Genomic DNA, 19,137 nt, shown 5'->3' on the forward strand with positions numbered 1-19,137 from the left:
CCTGAAACAGACCAGCACCATCTCCCGGTCTGGTCCTGCCTCCATCCTCCCCTTCCCTCCCCAGGGTGGAGGCAAGAGCAATGGGCGGGCCAAGGGCGGACCATTTGGAAGGCTGCCCCCCACCCCCCCCCCAGGAGACAAAAGCCCCACCTTTTCGAAATGGATCCCTTTTGAGCCACTCTAGGGTGGATGATTCTTTGTTGCTTTTGTTTGTTTATGAAAGGGTGCCCTCACAGACACTTTGGTAGAAGCAGCCTTTGATTGATTGGGGATAGAGCTTTCTGCATTTTTCATTTATAGTTCAGCACCGACCAACTGCCTGGACGATCCCTCTTTCCTTCTTTATTAACGGCATCTTTTGTTTATTGCCTTGAGTTGAGTATCTGGATGAAATGTAACCGATAGGCGAATTATGGGGTTTCCACTGTTGCTGTGGCTACTACGTAGCTTGCAGTCGTGACATCGCACCGGTCAAGCCGGTCTGTTGTTCTGTGTGTTGGTTCCAGGCAAAGAACTGCGGCACTGTTAAAAAAAATTAAAAAAATAAAGATAAAACAGAAATATATCATCCCATTTATATTTTCAAGGAAAGGCCCTTCCTAATCGGACCGTAAAAGTACGCCCATAAATGATTGAAAATTGCCATGTTGAAACACGTAGGCTGCTTTTAAAGGAGGCAGATAGGAAGGTGCCATTGTGTTGCTGTATACCTCTCCAGCTTTGTTTTGTCCCCACATTGTTGGTGTACATTAGGGGGTTTATTCTGAGGGTGAGGCCTTCCAGGGGCTGAGAATTAGCCTTTTCCCCAATCCAGCCCCTGTTTTTGACTCTTCCTCCTTTCCCCCTATTAAAAGAGGTTTCACCCTTTGGAAAATTGCTTCAAAGGGAGATTCATAAAACCTGCCATCACCTTGGATTAATGTCAGTAAATAGATGCTCTTTAGCACAGTGAAATAAGCAGCTGGCCAGCAGTCCTTTTTGTGTGAAAGCGGGTGGTGGTGGAGGAATGCAGCTATTCTAGTTCTCACCTTCATTAGACTTTGGAACTGTGGTTTAAGGCAAGGAGCAGTTCAGGCATTTTGTATTTTTTATAACGTGTCAGCACTTGAGGAAATATGCTAGAAAGACACAGGGGGGAAAAAATGTTAACGTTGGGAGTGACCGCTGGAGAATTTTCCCAAGTTGAATCCTACCTAGCAATATCTTCTTCCTGCTTTCATGTTTTATTTTTAAATCTCAGCTGCTGAGCATGCTCTCTGGAGCTCATCCAAATTCAGCTAAGGTCCTCCTTCAGGTTTAAAAGCTGTTGAACTTGAAAAGGTTTATGTAAACGTGATCCTGGAATGCTTGCCCCTTTGTTCTTTGGGCTGGGGTTTATGGCTAGTCCAGCTTTCCCTGAAAGTAATCTAATCGGTTCTGCTTTTAAAGCTGTACGCCCAATTTGAGACAAAGATAAAAAGCCCTATGATAGAAGATGCTGGGGGAGAAAAAAAATAGCACGAGTCGACATTGAGGCTTTCAATTTTGGCTGGTGAGCTTGAGTTCATTTGATTTCTTTGCCTGTGTTGCCATCCTCAACTCCCAGAGTGAAAGCAGAGAGTGGCAAACTTAATTTTGTTATGTAAACCTGGCCTTTTCCTCCTGTTTGCCCCCTTCCTTTCTTTCTACCTCAGGAATTTGCCAGTGAGGGATGAATCATTGGCAGAGAGAGTGGTATGTTGATGAGAGAGAGAGAGAGAGAGAGAGAGAGAGAGAGTAGTTTTGTGGTTTGGACAAAAGCTTCAGAATTCAGTCCCAGCAGATGCAGTTTCAGGTGATTTCGGTCCAGGGAAGGTCCCAATTCAGTGGCTGTTGGCCATTTTCCCAGGTTGCACAAGCCTGTCTCCCATCTGATCCAAGCCATCTTCTCCCAAGCTGGTCTTAAATATTTCCCCCAGGATCCTATGCCATTTCATGCCTCGTTAATTGAACACAGATTTTCCCCCTGCAGCCCTTTAGAGGAAGGCAGCTTTGTTTGCATTTATTTATTTTCTTTCTTTCTTTCTTTCTTTCTTTCTTTCTTTCTTTCTTTCTTTCTTTCTTTCTTTCTTTCTTTCTTTCTTTCTTTCTTTCATATGGTTCTCTCAGGAGGGACACCAGCTTCCTTAGAGGTCAGATGCCTAGAGATGAAATTGGTGCGGGTTTGCATTGGATGCAGAACCGATGTTTTGGTTCAGACTCTCTTTGTACTTGCAAAGCTGCCCTTTGTCAGAAGCTTTTCTTTTGCTAATAATACAGCTTGCGTTGAACACCTTTATCTTAGGTTGCCCCAACTGCTTACCGGAGTAACAAGGAATGTGGTTGTCAGATGTATTTGTGAGGTGAAAAAGCTGTGTTTTCTTTCAAGACTGCATATTGATATATTTTCTTTCTTTGAAAAGTAATTCAGTGTTGTTTTTCTCACAGGGGAACAAACAATATTTTAATAAAACAGTTGATAAAAGCTTGGTATGCAAACATTGTCTTGCCTAAAGACCCTCTTCCAGGGCTGTTGTGCTCCCCACCCGTGTGTGTGTGTGTGTGTGTGTGTGTGAAGTCAAATGTATTGCAAAGCAGTATATATGGAATTTATTTTATTTTGTTCCTTCAAACCTATTTCTAGCACGTCTTGCAAAATGTGAAAAACGTAATAAAATCAAATTTAATCAATTAACATGGAGGCTGCTGCACCGCTCCCCTCCCATCGACCCCCCGCCCCCCCACTCCTGAATAAATCTGCGTGGATCTTAAATTCTTCCTTTCAGAGATACGGTGACTGTGCAAAAGAAGACAAAGGGGGCTCCAAGGCTTCATGATTGATAAGCGAAGCCCACAGCAGGAGTTGCCGTGTTCAAATTCTGCAGGCAACACAAGGAAAGTCCTCGTTTGGGTCTCCCAAACTAGTCTGAACTGGAATCCTCCAGCCAGAGTTGGCTGCTTGCCCCCTCCTGTTAGGCTCTGTCCTCCCTGCCTGCTTCTTGTTTTCATTTTTCCACAACAGGAGCCTCTGGGTTAATTGGGGGGTGGGGGTGGGAGAAGGTGGGACTGACAAGGACTTGGGACAGCCCTGGCAGAGGAAAAGGGGGAGGGCTTACAGATTCCCCCTATTTGAAAGTTGAGCTGAGAGGAACGGAATTGGGTTCCACTGTTTGGAAGGTGCGTCAACGAACGACACAGAAACCCAGCCACTTTTTACACTGTCACAATTCAGAAAATATTTCTATTTAAAGAAACCTGTCTCGTCAAACTGGGTATAATGGAAAACAGCATCAAAGAAATGTATACAGATTGCTATATCCGGTACAGCATTAGGAGAAGACGGAAAAGCATTGTTAGAAAAAGTTGTAAATCAAAATGGATATTTTGATTTGTAACTTTTTGGAGGGGGTTTGTTTTTACTACAATGGTTTAAATAGTCCGGCAGATAGTATTATGGTTCCACTACGGTGGGAATAAAGTGAATCAGATTTAGCTGAGCTGGCTCTTTTAAGCATCCCCTCTGGGATTTTACTATGTATAGCAGGTGTTTGTTCACCCTTGGATTTCTTTTAAAAAAATTGTTAGTCCAAAGTTTGAACAAAGTTAAATTTTTCCACTGTCTACCAGCAAAACTAAAAAATGTAATTTGACTTGTTCGGACGAAGGTCTCTGACCATCTTATATCATTCTCTTTCATCGCATTCAACTTTTGCTAGTAGGCATATTTTGCCTGCTGCCCCCGAAGATGAAACTGAAATACTTTGGCCACCTAATGAGAAGGAAGGACTCGCTGGAGAAGAGCCAAATGCTGGGAAAGATTGAGGGCAAAAGAAGAAGGGGACGGCAGAGAATGAGGTGGCTGGATGGAGCCACCGAAGCAGTCGGCGTGAGCTTAAATGGACACCAGAGGATGGTAGAGGATAGGAAGGCCTGGAGGAACGTGGTCCATGGGGTCGTGATGGGTTGGACATGACTTCGCAATTAAAAATATTCTCTAGCCCTTGGTTACAATAGCATCCAAACATACGACTCTGCAGGGTTGATAATTCTGATGGCACGACATAAGGAAGGTGTGACCCGTGTTGTACAGTATTTTGTACAAGCAGAAATAAAGGCAATTTTACCTTGAATGCTTGCTTGCCTTTCAGAAAAGCCTGCAGTAGTTTTCAGTCAGCGTTCAGGCCTAATTTAGAATACTGTGATTAACTCTCAAGCAGAAACGCCTCCAGCTTGAACGTGTGACGGATGGTCTCTCTCAAATATCAAATACCTGATACTTAAAATGCCTTCTTTAATGAGGTAGAAGAGCCAGTTTGGTGACGTGGTTAAGGCATCAGGGTAGAAACTAGGGTAGAAACCAGGAGACTAATGTTCAGGACCTGCCTTAGGTACCAAGCCAGCTTGGATGACCTTGGGCCAGTCAGACATGTTCAACCCTAGGAAACAGACAATGGCAAGCCAAATCTGGGAGGGAGGGAAGGAAGGAAGGAAGGAAAGAAAGAAGGAAGGAGTTTAAGAGATGCTTGGTTGCCTAGAACTTGCATCAAAAATAGGTATCAGTTGACTTGTTTCCCCAAAAACGGGGGAAATACTTTTAAATACTGTTCGGTGTGTTTTAGTTTTCCTTACTATATAGATTGTTTTCACTTTATTTGGGTTTTGATAATGATTTTAATGCTGTGGGAATCCCCACCCCACCCCCCGACGACTGGGTCAGTTGTTTGAACTGCTTAAGTAACGATTTGGTTTTTGATTTGGTTTTTGATGCTCGTTGGGTTATCGTTGGGCACTGTCCTTATTTGTTGCTTCCACGGATATGGAGAGTGTGCAGATACATTTCCTTTCTTGGGGAGTTTGAATGTTTAAAATCCAAGGTTATCCTTGGTGAACCTTTGGTGGTTGGTCTCCACAAAACTGTTCCAGAACTTTTTCTCTTCAAACTTTTCCAATGCAAACTGTTATCTAAAGCCAGCCTACTGATTTCCAAACGTTCTGAGACTCAAAAGTTGCTAATTAATTTGTTTCATTTTTAGCACAGTCTTTATAATCATCAATGAAGTACCAGTTTTTACTTTTAAAAAAAAAACAGTTAACTACTGGACAGTGTACTGTTGGAAGACTTGATACATTGTTAGTATTGCTGTTGGTATTATTTTTTTCTCAAAAAATCAAATAAATAAAAAAAATCAAAAATCAAATAAATAAAAGGCACACAGTTTTGGAGGTGCACGTTTTTTTCAAGTGACAAATAAACTGCACTTATTAAAATTAGGAAATACATTCCAGTGGTAAATAGGTTTAACAACATTAGTAGCCAGGATTTAAATTAAAAGATTTGGGTCACACCACTGCCTTCTGTTTACACTCATTTGCCTCCATTTGAAAAAAAAGAAAGTAAGATGAATTTATACGTATTCATTAATTTTACCATGTTTATGGGCCATCAAGGTACTAAATATACGTAACTTACATAAGTGACGTGCCTCTGTGGCTCAGACTGGTAAGACAGTCTGTTATTAACAGCAGCTGCTTGCAATTACTGCAGGTTGAAGCCCCACCAGGCCCAAGGTTGACTCAGCCTTCCATCCTTTATAAGGTAGGTAAAATGAGGACCCAGATTGTTGGGGGCAATAAGTTGACTTTGTATATAATATACAAATGGATGAAGACTATTGCTTGACATAGTGTAAGCCGCCCTGAGTCTTCGGAGAAGGGCGGGATATAAATGCAAATAAAAAAAAGTGATAAGCTTACATAAATATAAAACTAAATAAAGGCTATCTCCTAGTCAAGGAGCAATAATTAAAAATTATCACGATCTGGAAGTGTTTAGGAACTTGGATTATGGATTTCCAGGCAACTGTGTAGCTTCAACTCTGAAAGAGTACTAATGATTAAATATAAAAGAAAATGTTAGCTCTGTTTCAGGCATAAAGCAAGGGTCAGTGTTTTATGTATTCTTTGTTTCAATACCAGTTGCATTTTTCTTATATCTTTCATAATGTTTATCATTCTGTTATGGAAAGGAAGAAAATTCAGCCAGATATTACTGGAATGTGCTAAAAAAGATGCAGCATGAATAATTACACTTTCCTTGGTGTGATCACTTGACATCTCATTAGTAGCAGATTGCTGTTGTGTGTCACATTTTGTAAAATACGCAAAATGAGAGATTTTTTTTCCATGCCTTCCTTTCAGGAAGATGGCTTTTCCTGGTTGGGTTTGTCAGGCAAAAAAAGGGGGGATTGTGTAGATGTTTTTTTTTTTAATTATTACTTTTGGTTGATATTGCAGTGGATTGAACAAACAATTTCTCCTGCCTGAACTTGCTTATATGTCAGGACTCTTGCTGGAGACTTCCCTGCCTGTTCCAGGAGCCTCTGAAATTCAGCCGGTGGGAAGGATGTGAAAATGTTTTGTTCAAAAGTTGGAACAAACTGTGGTGTTTCAGCAGCAACTATTCAGGTTGGCTGCAAATCAGCAGAGAGAAGGCTAGGAAGTTTTAGTTTTTCCAGATTTGGGCCTGGAAAGCAAAATTTGGAGCAATGCTTGAGTGTTTATACAGGGTAAGCCTCGACCAGGCTGGTGTGCATCCCTGCTTTATCCCGAATCCTCTTCCCAGGAACACCCAGCCCCTCACTCTAGTTTTCTAGCAACTTCCCTCAGCTCTTTCTCTGCTTTCTCTTAGCTAACGCTGTTGTCCATGCCTTTAGAATAGAATAACAGAGTTGGAAGGGACCTTGGAGGTCTTCCAGTCCAACCCCCTGCTTAGATGCAGGAAACCCTTCACCACTTCAGACAAAGGGTTATCCACCATCTTCTTAAAAACTTCCAGTGTGGGAGCATTCACAACTTCTGGAGGCAAGTTGTTCCACTGATCCATTGTTCTCACTGTCAGGAAATTTCTCCTTAGTTCTAAGTTGCTTCTCCATTGTGCTGGGGAGAGAGAATCCAGGAATGGGTGTTGCTCTCTCTTCTACCTGGAGACTGAGCCTGTCATCATTTTTTGGCAGCCCCTGAGATATTGGAAGACTGCTATCATGTCTCCCCTAGTCCTTCTTTTCATTAAACTAGACATACCGAGTTCCAGCAGCCGTTCTTGATATGTTTTAGCCTCCAGTCCCCTAATCATCTTCGTTGCTCTTCTCTGCACACTTTCTAGAGTCTCCACATCCTTTTTAGATTGTGGCGATCAAAACTGAATGCAATATTCCAAGTGTGGCCTTACCAAGGTATTATAAAGTGGTATTAACCCTTCACCTGATCTTGATTCTATCCCTTTTTGACTTTATTTATTTATTTATATTTATTTATTTATTTTGTCACAACAGTATATATAAGCATAAGCATGAAAGTAACTATATAATATATAAGCATATATATATAAGCATAAGTATGTAATAACTACATTGATTGGATATAATGAAAGAAAACAATGGGACAGGAACGGTAGGCACGTTTGTGCTCTTATGCACACCCCTTGCGGACCTCTTAGGAATGGGGTGAGGTCAATAGTAGACAGTTTTTGGTTAAAGCTTTGGGGATTTTCGGAAGAGACCACAGAGTCAGGCAGTGTTCCAAGCATTAACAATTCTGTTACAGAAGTCATATTTTCTGCAATCAAGATTGAAGCGGTTAACATTAAGTTTAAATCTATTGTGTGCTCGTGTATTGTTGTGATTGAAGCTGAAGTAGCCTTTAACAGGAAGGACATTGCAATAGATGATTCTATGAGTTAAACATATCCGTACACCCCCATTTCATTTCATATACAGAAGAACCTCTGGTCCCAGCCATAATTCATTCCATAACTTTGGTCGCAAACCGATTTGGTCGTGACCCAAACCTAATTTTGGAAATTTGGCGCTTACCAAAAAAAAAAAAAAAAAAGGTGCGGAAGGGGAAATCGGCCGTGAAAAAAAAAAAATTTGAATTTTTTGGTCAGATCCCAATTTGGTCGTGGTCAGAAGCGTTCGTGACCGGCAATTCTACTGTATGGACTAAAACATGACCATGTTCTGGGTTCTGGGACAGAGCAGCTGTTCTGCGCCTAGCAGAGTTAATGCGCTGAACCTCTTCTACATTCCTAGTCAGTTGTAAGCCTGGATAAGGGTCTTTGGGGGTGACTCCCGGACTCGCTGTTCCACTCCAAAGTCCGTTCTGATGCGAGGCTTCTCCCAGAAGGCTGGCTTGGAAACAACTCTCAGTGATACAAGGACTTCTGACAAGTAGATTTATTGTGGAAAAGAAAACAATATTCTAAAAGAATGCCAGCAATTGCTGTGCACACGTAGTCCTCGACTTACAGCAGTTCACTTAGTGACTGTTCAAAGTGACAACAGCACTGAAAAAAGGGACTTGGCACACTTACGACCTTTGCAGCGTTCCCATGATCATGTGAACAAAATTCAGATGCTTGGCAACTGACTCGTGCTTACGACTGTTGCTGTGTCCCAAGGTCATGTGATCCCCCCTTTGTGACCTTCTGACGAGCGAAATCAATGGGGAAGGGAGGGACTGATACTCCTCGCAGGTAGCTGGTCATTTGCATCCTTTTAGAGCAGCGGTTCTCAGCCTGTGGGTCGGGACCCCGTTGGGGGGGTGTCGAATGACGATTTGCCAGGGGTCGCCTAAGACCATCGGAAATATGGGAAGTATACTTGCGAGTCGAAGAATCGCGCTCCAATGGTTGACTCCATAAACCAGCTGCAGGCTCTTCAAATCGCTAGCCGAATTCGGCTTCAGGCGCGATGAATTAAAAAAGAGAGAAATCTTTGCTCTGATGTCTCCCTCTCAAGCCAGCTGCAATCACTCCCAATCGCTAGCCTAATCTGGCTTCAGGCGCCATAAACTTAATAGGGGAGGAGTCTCCGCTTTAATGCCTCCGTCCTCAAGGCAATTGCAAGCAGTTCAGATCACTAGCCAATACGGCTTCAGGCGCGATAAATTCAAAACGAAAATAATTTTATGGTTGGGGTCGCCGAATTGTATTAAAGGGGTCGCAGCACTATAAAGGTTGAGAGCCACTGTTTTAGAGAATCATTGAGGCCACTTTGAGGTTCATTTGTGTCCTCAGGATCACCTGAGTAGTGCAAATGGGAGTGGAGCCTTCTTGGTTACTCTTTTGAAGACAGCAAAGTCCACATTTTGGTCTGACGGCTGGTTTGAAAGAGGGGTCAGAGAGGGCATCTATGTCAAAATTGAACAGCCCTCTCTCAAAAGAGGGGGAGGGACCACCTATCTGCGGTCTATAACTCAGTCCTTTCAGCAGTTCCAAGAAGGCTCCACATTCATTTGCACCACTCAGGTGACGCTGAGGACACAGATAAACCTCAAAGTGGCCTCAACAACTCTTTAAAAGGATGCAAATGACCAGCTGTCTGCAAGGAGTATAAATCCTTCCATTCCCCACCATCCAGTCAGAGCTGAAGAAGCTTCTTGAACGAGAAGCAAAAAGTCTTCAAAGAAAAACCAGAAAATCCAGTTGCCCCTTGAAAAAGTACCTTTGGGACAATCATGACCTGGATGACTTGAGAATCTCCTTAGACAAAGTCCGCCTTCCTACATCTCTTTCCATGTGTTGTTATCAGCTTTATTTTGGGCTGCTGTGGTGGCTTTTCCTGTTTCTCTTATTTTTAGAAATGATGCCTAGCATCATAAACTCCTTGTTTCCTTGGGATGATGTTCCCAGACTTAAAAAGTCCTAAACATTGAGGAATGGTTTGAGCTTTTGGAAAGGTTTCAATTTTGCTACATTAAGAAGATTTCTGATATTTTAGTGTTGATGGCTGCTTTGATCTAGCATCTGTTTCTAAATGTTTTCATTTTAACTTACATTATTGTCTAATTTAAGACACAAACATTCAGTTTTTGCCCTTTCCTCAGCCTTGGGGAATGACTGCACTTTTCTGTCAATCAGCTTTAACAAACATTATAATTTGATATGCTCGGATGAAAATGGTTTCAAAACCCATCTTTTTCTAGAATTCTATTGTTTAAGCCAAGAAATTAAAAGACGCTTGCTCCTGCGGAGAAAAGCTATGGCAAATCTAGACAGTATAGTAAAAAGCAGAGACACCACCCTGCCAACAAAAGTGCCTATAGTCAAGGCCATGGTTTTCCCATTTGCAATATATGGCTGTGAAAGTCGGACCATAAGGAAGGCTGAGCACCAAAGAATTGAAGCCTTTGAACTCTGGTGCTGGAGAAGATTCCTGTGAATCCCTTGGACTGCAAGGTCATCCAACCGGTCAGCGCTAGAGGAGATCAACCCTGACGCTGCTCTTTAGAAGGCCAGATCCTGAAGAGGAAACTCAAATAATTTGGCCACCTAATGAGAAGGAAGGACTCCCTGGAGAAGAGCCTAATGCTGGGAAAGATTGAGGACAAAAGAAGAAAGGGACGACAGAGAACAAGGTGGCTGGATGGAGTCACTGTAGCAGTCGGTGTGAGCTTCAATGGACTCCAGAGGATGGTAGAGGACAGGAAGGCCTGGAGGAACGTGGTCCGTGGGGTCGCGATGGGTCGGACACGACTTCGCAACTAATAACATTATTGTTTAAGTGGAGCACTGGTCTAAAAATAAAAAGTCAGTTGAAAGAAGCAGTTGTGAAGAGGCCTAAGGGCAATACTAGGAAAAAAGGAGGAGGGAATCTCCCTGGTCTTGAACAAAGAACATGAGGGAGAGGAAGTAGATTTATGTCTCTTTCTCGCCAATTAACCTGATCAGCAACAGAGTTTTATGGTAGAATTTTATGGTAAAGACGATGAGAGGAAGGAGCAATCAGCCTGGCTTGTAGGAAGAAGCCCTTCTTTGGTTTCTTTATTTAATTTATTTTAAAAATGCTTGGAGCAAACAATTGTTGACTTTTTAGGACACTTTTATCTGCATTTTAGAGGCTGCTCTGCAGAGTCTGCCTATGCCAAGGCAAAGTGTTAACATGGGCTGTGGGTTTTTCTGAGCGCAGCTGCAGGAGGAGGAGAGTATTTGCGGCATTGTGCTGCGATGAGCAAATCCATCCTGAAGTTGTCTTGGGAGGACAGTCTATGAAACACCAAGCCCCCATGACCTTTTCTCTTCTTAGGCAAAAGCGAAGGGCAGGGAAGCAGGAAGAGATGGTGCTTAAATTAAGGGTAGCCAAGTCTACTAATGCACAGCAGTCGGAGGGCAATTAAAAAAAATCTCTCTTAAATGGGAAGACATCACCTTGAAGGACCACCTTGCTTCAGGATTCTGCTGGAGTGCAGGACTGGTTTTTCACAAGCTTAAATTTAGCTGGAGAGGGGGGAGAAAAGCTTGATAGTTTATCCGCACAAACGTCATCACATGCCAGCATTAACTAGTATGACACCAGCTGATCGCTTGGCTTAGGTAGCTCAGAGTTGTAGGAGAAAATCAGTTCACCTTGGCAGCCTGCGTTAAACCCCATAGAGCAGTGGTTCTCAACCTTTATAGTGCTGCGACCCCTTTAATACAATCCCCCACGATGTGGCAACCCCAACCGTAAAATTATTTTCGTTTTGAATTTATCGCGCCTGAAGCCATATTGGCTAGAGATCTGAACTGCTTGCGATTGCCTTGAGGACGGAGGCATTAAAGCGGAGACTCCTCCCCTATTAAGTTTATGGCGCCTGAAGCCAGATTAGGCTAGCGATTGGGAGTGATTGCAGCTGGCTTGAGAGGGAGACATCAGAGCAAAGATTTCTCTCTTGTTTAATTTATCGCGCCTGAAGCCGAATTCGGCTAGCGATTTGAAGAGCCTGCAGCTGGCTTGTGGAGTCAACCATTGGAGCGCGATTCTTCCACTCGCAAGTATACTTCCCATATTTCCGATGGTCTTAGGCGACCCCTGGCAAATCGTCATTCGACACACCCCCCAACGGGGTCCCGACCCATAGGTTGAGAACCACTGCCATAGAGTCTGGTGCTTGCTTCTTCTTCTCTGAGTTTACGCTTGGTTTCTATTTCAGGTGGCTCTTGCTACCATTTATGGGCTTACCCGATTGGACTGATTAAAAAATTCACGTGCAAGAAATGGTTCTGCAGGCGCTGGGGTTTCTCCGCTCTCCCAACTTACTGTGAAGTGTCTTGTTTCGGATGCGGCAGGCGAAAGAAAGTTCTTGCTTTCCAAGGGGAACCTGGTTCTTGGTTCGAAGGAGCTTGGATTTGAGGAACTCTGGGGATTATTGCAACCGCTGCAGTTTTTCCTTCGATTGGGGGCGGCTGTTGAAAATGCGCATGAAGTTGCTTTCAGCCAGTTCAGCGCCTGTCATCTCTGCCAAAAAAATATATCTTTTAAGTTTGTCTCAAGGGAATGTGTAGATTAACGCTTCAGAAAGGTTTAAGATTTACAATTCATATCTGTGACCCTTTTTATCAGTTCTTCGGCTCATTTACAGTTCATTATGCCTTCCCCTTGTCAATTGGTGCTTTTTAACCCAGTTTCCTGCATTTGATACAAGATTGATAAAAGAGGAGGGCCAGGGTGAATACAGAGAATATTTTGGATGCCTCCCCAGGTGTTTTCGCTACCCAGATGTTAGTCCTTCTAGAGCCTTTGGTAGATTCAGTTTGTTCTCTGTGACTCACAGGTTAATAAAAAGCCAAGCCCCCTGCTAAGAGTGGAGAGCACATTGTGCCTGCCTCAGGGATATTTCTAACCTCACTTGGCGTTTTTTTCAAAATCGTGGACAGTCCTGAAAGAATGGGAAATGTCTTCTCAAATAGAAACCTGTTGCCTATGCCTCGCTTTGGGCTTGCTGGGCAACTGTGTGGCAGTTTGAAACCATTGGCAACTCTGTGTGTGTGTGGATATAACTGCTATACATTAGAGAGAGAGACTAGTGTGTTTGCATTTCTGCTTCTTTATGCACTTAGTTTTGCTTTCCAACAAAAACAGAATATTGCTTGAGGTCGCTTCGCGTACCTTGTGCATTTAGCTTGTTAATGAAATTATGATAATGAGAAGTTACTGTTTAATCAGCCTCTAGTCTTAGAATAGAATAGAATAGAATAGAATAGAATAGAATAGAATAGAATAGAATAGAATAGAATAGAATAGAATTTTATTGGCCAAGTGTGATTGGACACACAAGGAATTTGTCTTGGTGCATATGCTCTCAGTGTACATAAAAGAAAAGATACGTTCATCAAGGTACAACATTTACAACACAATTGATGATCAATATATCAATATAAATCATAAGGATTGCCAGCAACAAGTTATAGTCATACAGTCATAAGTGGAAAGAGATTGGTGATGGGAACTATGAAACGATTAATAGTAGTGCAGATTCAGTAAATAGTCTGACAGTGTTGAGGGAATTATTTGTTTAGCAGAGTGATGGCCTTCGGGAAAAAACTGTTCTTGTGTCTAGTTGTTCTGGTGTGCAGTGCTCTATAGCGTCGTTTTGAGGGTAGGAGTTGAAACAGTTTATGTCCAGGATGCGAGGTGGTATATTAATGTTAGGTGATACATTAATGTTGCAGCTGGAGCTGTGTTGGATCCAACAGCCGAGATCGGCTTGCCTGGTTCGCATCTGTTTTTTGTTTTTTTTTGCATCCTCTGATGGCAGAATCTGAATGGAAGCAAAGGTCTATCAGACAGCAAAGTTTCTGGCCTCAAAGGATTTTGGGAGTAAAACCGAGCGCTAGAGAAGCAAATAAAACTCAAGGTTTTTTTATCCACACCATTGTAGCAGGTTGGGAGGATGAGAAATAAATTCTTTTTCTTTTTTCTTTTGCAAAGATCAGTATCCCTGAACAGTGATTGAGATATTCTTCAGTCAAATGAAAATTGGGTGGTACTTTTGTGCAGGGTAACAAGTAGGGGTTTACCTTGGCACTTCCTATCACCTGCCTGTTGGCTGGGAGAGAAAAGTAGAATTCTTTGCCCTTCACTCTTGGTCATTTTGGGAACTTCTCTCCGACTTTGAAAAGACTACATAACCCCGCAGCTGTTGAAAGTCCCTCCTACGAGTGATGATTTAGACATCTGCAGATGGCAGGTCCTGTCTTGGGAGAGGCCTTGCCTGTCATTCCCACACAGTTGTGTGTCCTTCTGCGACACAAATACATTGTCTAAAAACAAAGGAAGTCTATTGTTTTCTTGCTGTGTTTAGACACGTGCGCAGTTCAACCGTTGAACTCATTTCACTCCTAAAATTAAAATATAGATCTTACTTGTCTAGAATGAATGATCTAGTATTCTCTGCAACTCTGTAAGACATTTATTTTCTCGCAATCCTTGTTTCTAGTCTAGTTAAAGGAAACCCTCATTTACAAAGAATCTCATCGACTTAAAAAAACCCAAACAAACTCTGAATTGTTGAATGAAATGAGGCGAGACCGTTTTGGTGTAGTGATTAAAGGCCCTGGACTAGAAACTGGGAGGTTGTGAGTTCTAGTCCTGCCTTGGATCCAGAGCCAGCTGGGTAGCTTTGGACAAGCCTCCCTCTCGCTCAGCCCTAGGATTGAGGATGAAATCTCCTTGTTTCGGGGTAACTGACAGTTGGCAAGGATCAGTCGGGCGTCTGTGCCCTTATATTATTGGGAATTGTTGGGTCTTCCTGTACTGGGTTACCAGAGGAAAACAGCAAGTTGCTGCATTATTTACTCCCCCCCCCCTTTTAAATAATTTAGAAACCCCATTGCTAGGAGAGAATGCCTAGTAAAACACTTGGGGAGATAAAGATTTTAAAAATAGGATGCACATAGCGTGGGAATTCCATATTGTTGTTTTTTGATAAAGTTCTCGGTGAAAGTTCTGCATTCTCTTTTGGAGGAAACCACATGGCGATGAATTAGGCCAAAGGTCTTCAAGCCTCTTAGCTTATTTCTGGGTCAGTAGGAGCAACTTTCCAACCCACCTGCCTCCCCCCCCACCAAGGGGACAGCCTTAGAGTTTACGTGGTGGAGCAGTCCAGTCGCCCCCGCCCACCTTTTCCTTTCCTCTTGAAAATCAGGGGCAGGCAAATATTCCAGGAAAGGAAGGGTAGTTTAGCTTGGATTTTTTGCAGGTTGCCGCACGAGCGCTTTCCCCCCGCTGTGGGAAAAGCTTGGGGAAGATCCCAACTCTGCACCCTTTGAACTGGGATCTGTGCCAGGCGCTCCTTTTGGGAGAGTCGGCTCGAACTGGGGATTCAGACTCATTTGGCTAAGCACTGATCACCTGGCACAAACTCTTTTCTCACCTGACCTAGGACAGTGCCAAGAAGCGCTTTGTAACCATGGCGTCTTAAGTCTCTTCTTAGTTACCGTAATGTTTTGCTATTGCTGGCAATTACTTCCTTTTCCACTTGCACCGTCACTTCTTCGCCTGCATATCTGAATGCAACTTCTGCTCATATTGCCCAGCGGTGCTAATGAGATCCGTTCTAGTTCTCTGGTGGTTTAAGTCCTTAGTCTTTGTACAGGTCCCTCAGGTGTGCAAGACTGTGCAATTCCCTTTACAGCCCTGCCCTTTTTGCCAACTTAACATCGTGTCTTTCCAAGCAGTCAGATGCTAACGAAAGTTTGGTTTTAAAGTTCCGTGCGGTGAGTTTGAGACAAGTTATAAACGTACTTTTGATTTTCAGCGAAATTCCTTTTCCCACGCTTTATGGGGGCTTTTATTTTCCACTTCCACATACTATGTTTCTCCTTTCCTTACTAAACTTTTGTATGGGTAATCCTCAACTTAACGGCCACACGTTTCTGTCGCTGAGTGAAACATTTGTTCGGGGCGTTTTGCCCCATTTTGCGACCTTTCCTGCCACAGTTGTTAAGGGAATCAGTGCGATTGTTAAGTTAGTCGCACGGCTGTTTCATGACTATGACTCCCGCATCGACTTTGGTTATCAGAAGTTCACAAAAGGGGATCACGTGACCCCAGGACACCGCAACCATTATAAATATAAGTCCGTGCCCAAGCGTCTGAATTTTGATCGCATGACCACGGGGATGCTGCAACAGTCGTGAGTGTGAAAAAAACGGTCATAAGTCACTTTTTCCTATCATGTTGTAACTTGGAACGGTCACTAAACGAGCTGTTGTAAGTCGAGGACTACCTGCCACACCTTCTATAAAATCACTGCTCCACAACCAAGTGCTTTTTCGGATGTTGTGGATTACAGCCCTCAGAACCCTGAGCAGGGAATTCTGTGACTGTATTCCGGAATATCTGGGAGGGGCCAAGTTGGGAAGAGCTGATTAAGATTTGCAAGTAATAAGTTGCTTACTGTGGTTTTACAACCTGTACTTTTCTTAGTTTCGTGGTAGAAGGCAAGGAAGCGTTCATTTTAATCATGCTGCTCTCTGAAGGGGGAAAAAAACAACAACAGCGTAATTTTTCAGGCTTCCTGTATTACTACTGATAAGCTGAAACCAAAGATTTAATTAACTTCCCTGTTGTCAGCTTTCAGTGAGGCTGAGTTCTTTGAGTGGGGTTGACTTGTTTGTATAAACATGGCCTTCTGTTGTGATCCAGGCCTCATAGGTCTCTGGTGCAGAGCTCTTTATTAGATGTTGCTGGCTGTTTCAGTTAATGGGAATTCCCGGCTTCTTGTCTATGTTCTTGAGATATTAGGTGCTTAAAACGTGAGCCGTGATGGCCCAGTGGTTAGAATGCAGTACTGCGAGCTGCGACTGCTAGCTGCAGTTTGGCAGTTCGAATCTTACCAGGCTCAAGGTTGACTCGGCCTTCCATCCTTCCGAGGTGGATAAAATGAGGACCCAGATGGTTGGGGGCCAGAGGCTGACTCTGTAAACCGCTTAGAGAGGGCTGTAACGCACCGTGAAGTGGAATATAAGCCTCAGTGCTGTTGCTGTTGTTATTAAAATGGAAGATTTATTCCCCATCAGCGAAGAGTTAAAAAGAGATTTCGGATTACGATTTGCCTTCAATCCTTTCTCGCTTGTACCTCACCCCTTCGGGCTTCCTTGAAGGTGACACATAGCAATCTCCGGGACGGGAGAAGAAGCCGAGCCTGACATCTTGCTTGTTTCTTTGGCGCCTCGGCATCACTGTTCCTAACTGTGTTTCTCACGGTCTCCTTTTGTGTCTGTAGCAGCGACTCAAGTAGCAGTTCGAGTGACGAATCTCCAGCCCGTTCGGTTCAGTCGACGGCTGTTCCAGCCCCCACCTCCCAATTGCTTCCACCTCTGGAAAAAGATGAACCCCGTAAAAGTTTTGGAATTAAGGTCCAGAATCTTCCTGTGCGCTCTACAGGTAAGTCCCACGCAGCTTCCCTGCACCGCAGTGCCCACTCCACCCAGCCGTGCCAAGGCTGACGGGAACGTTCTGCCCGAACACGTAAAGCCAGTTTAATAATTACATTATGGCTTCCTCTGACCTACATTTTGAAAATAGGCGGTTTGATATTTATTTTTACTGAAGCTGGCTCCCCCTTCACATTGTAATCAGAGATTTTACCCACCAAGGAAGTCCAGGCACGTTCCTCTCTGCTCATCATAGAGAAGGGGGTGGGGCTACGTGACAGTAAAGCCCTTCTTTTGACCCACACAAATATTTTTTAGCTCCCCACCCCCACCCCCACTCCCGCCAGGATGAGGAGGGTTCTCTGGGCTTTCTTTTTCATTTCTATACCTCCCAGCCAGGGGTGGCATTCAGCAGGTTTTGACAAATCGGTAGCGGAAATTTTGAGTAGTTTGGAGAATGGGCAAATAACAACTCTGGCTGGCTGCAGAGTGGGGTGGGAATGGAGATTTTGCAATATCCTTCCCCCCAGGAGTGGGGTGGGAATGGGGATTTTGCAGTACCCTTCCCCCAGGAGTGGAGCGGGAATGGGGATTTTGCAGTACCCTTCCCCAGGAGTGGGGCGGGAATGGGGATTTTGCAATATCCTTCCCCTGGAGTGGGGAGGGAATGGGGATTTTGCAGTATCCTTCCCCCAGGAATGGAGAGGGAATGGGGATTTTGCAGTATCCTTCCGTTGCCACACCCACCAAGCCATAACACGCCCACCAAGCCACACCCACAGGACCGGTAGTAAAAAAATTTGAACTCCACCACTGCTCCCAGCCAAAATGCAGGTGCTACCCACAGTAGGTAAGGGCTTCAAGAAAGGAGAGGAGGAGGGAGCAGGCGCTCGATGAGGCCATGCCAGCAGGCGTGGGAGTTGTTTTGTGTTCTTGCTATATGGATATAAAAAGATACAACGCCAACCGAAGCTTCAAGCTTAAAAGGACCGCTGTGGATTCCAAAGATGACCGTGCCTTCTTTTGATTTGCTCCTTGTGGTGTAGACACCAGCCTCAAGGATGGGCTGTTCCATGAATTCAAGAAGTACGGGAAGGTGACCTCTGTCCAGATTCATGGGGCCTCTGAAGAGCGATACGGACTGGTCTTCTTCCGCCAGCAGGAGGATCAGGAGAAGGCCCTGAACGCCTCCAAAGGGAAGCTGTTTTTTGGCATGCAGATTGAAGTGACGGCTTGGATAGGGCCAGGTGAGCCCCTCGGAAGGCCTTCGTGATCCCTGGGAACTAGCCGTGACTTTTCTCTGGCCCAGAGACGCCTGGCTGGAGCATATCAGAACGTTTTGGGTGGAATGGAGAAGATTCGAGGCCATTTCGAAGCCATCTTAGGGCCTGAACTGTCTAAACTGGGGGTCTCCAACTTTTTTATTATTATTATTTTTTATAAAAAAGTTTTATTTTTACATTCATACCCAATAACATATTTAATGTATAGTCATATACAATTAATCGGGCCTGCCCGGTCACCACCCCCTTCCTTGACTCTTCCCTTCTCTACCTTCTTCTACTTTCCACAACCTTCCTCCCCTTTTCTTATCCACATCCTCTCCTCCCTCCCCCCTACTCCTTTCTTCTCCCTCTTCTAGCCCTCTTTCTTCCTTTCCTCTTTCTCCTTCCTCTTCCTTATCCCCTCTTCCTCCTCTTCTCTTTCTTACCTCCTCCTCTCTTCTCCTTTCTCCCTTCCCACCATTCTGAAATGGTAACCGGGCAGCCCCGACCTTACATTAATTATACCCCTTCAATCATCCCTGTACATTAACCATCAATCCATTTTCTACCCTCGTCCCCCTCTTTATTACCCTCCCCCTTACTCCCCCCCCCGAGACTTCCCAGAACAAAATGCGGGGTATCAAAACTAACAATCATAATCCAAAATAAATCTTAAAT

General features: G+C 43.9%; 1 protein-coding gene across 3 annotated transcripts in view; it reads left to right on the top strand.

Moving 5' to 3' along the window:
• SPEN (spen family transcriptional repressor) overlaps positions 1–19,137 on the top strand; it is a 59,556-nt gene that overhangs the window by 15,383 nt on the left and 25,036 nt on the right. For all 3 annotated transcript variants that reach the window (XM_058161471.1, XM_058161473.1, XM_058161472.1), the window contains exons 4-5: positions 17,044–17,204; positions 18,241–18,441. In XM_058161471.1, the coding sequence (XP_058017454.1) occupies positions 17,044–17,204; positions 18,241–18,441 (362 nt within the window). The remainder of the gene's footprint in view (positions 1–17,043; positions 17,205–18,240; positions 18,442–19,137) is intronic.

Source organism: Ahaetulla prasina, chromosome 18, assembly GCF_028640845.1.
Source record: "Ahaetulla prasina isolate Xishuangbanna chromosome 18, ASM2864084v1, whole genome shotgun sequence".
Classification (NCBI taxonomy): Eukaryota; Metazoa; Chordata; class Lepidosauria; order Squamata; family Colubridae; genus Ahaetulla; species Ahaetulla prasina.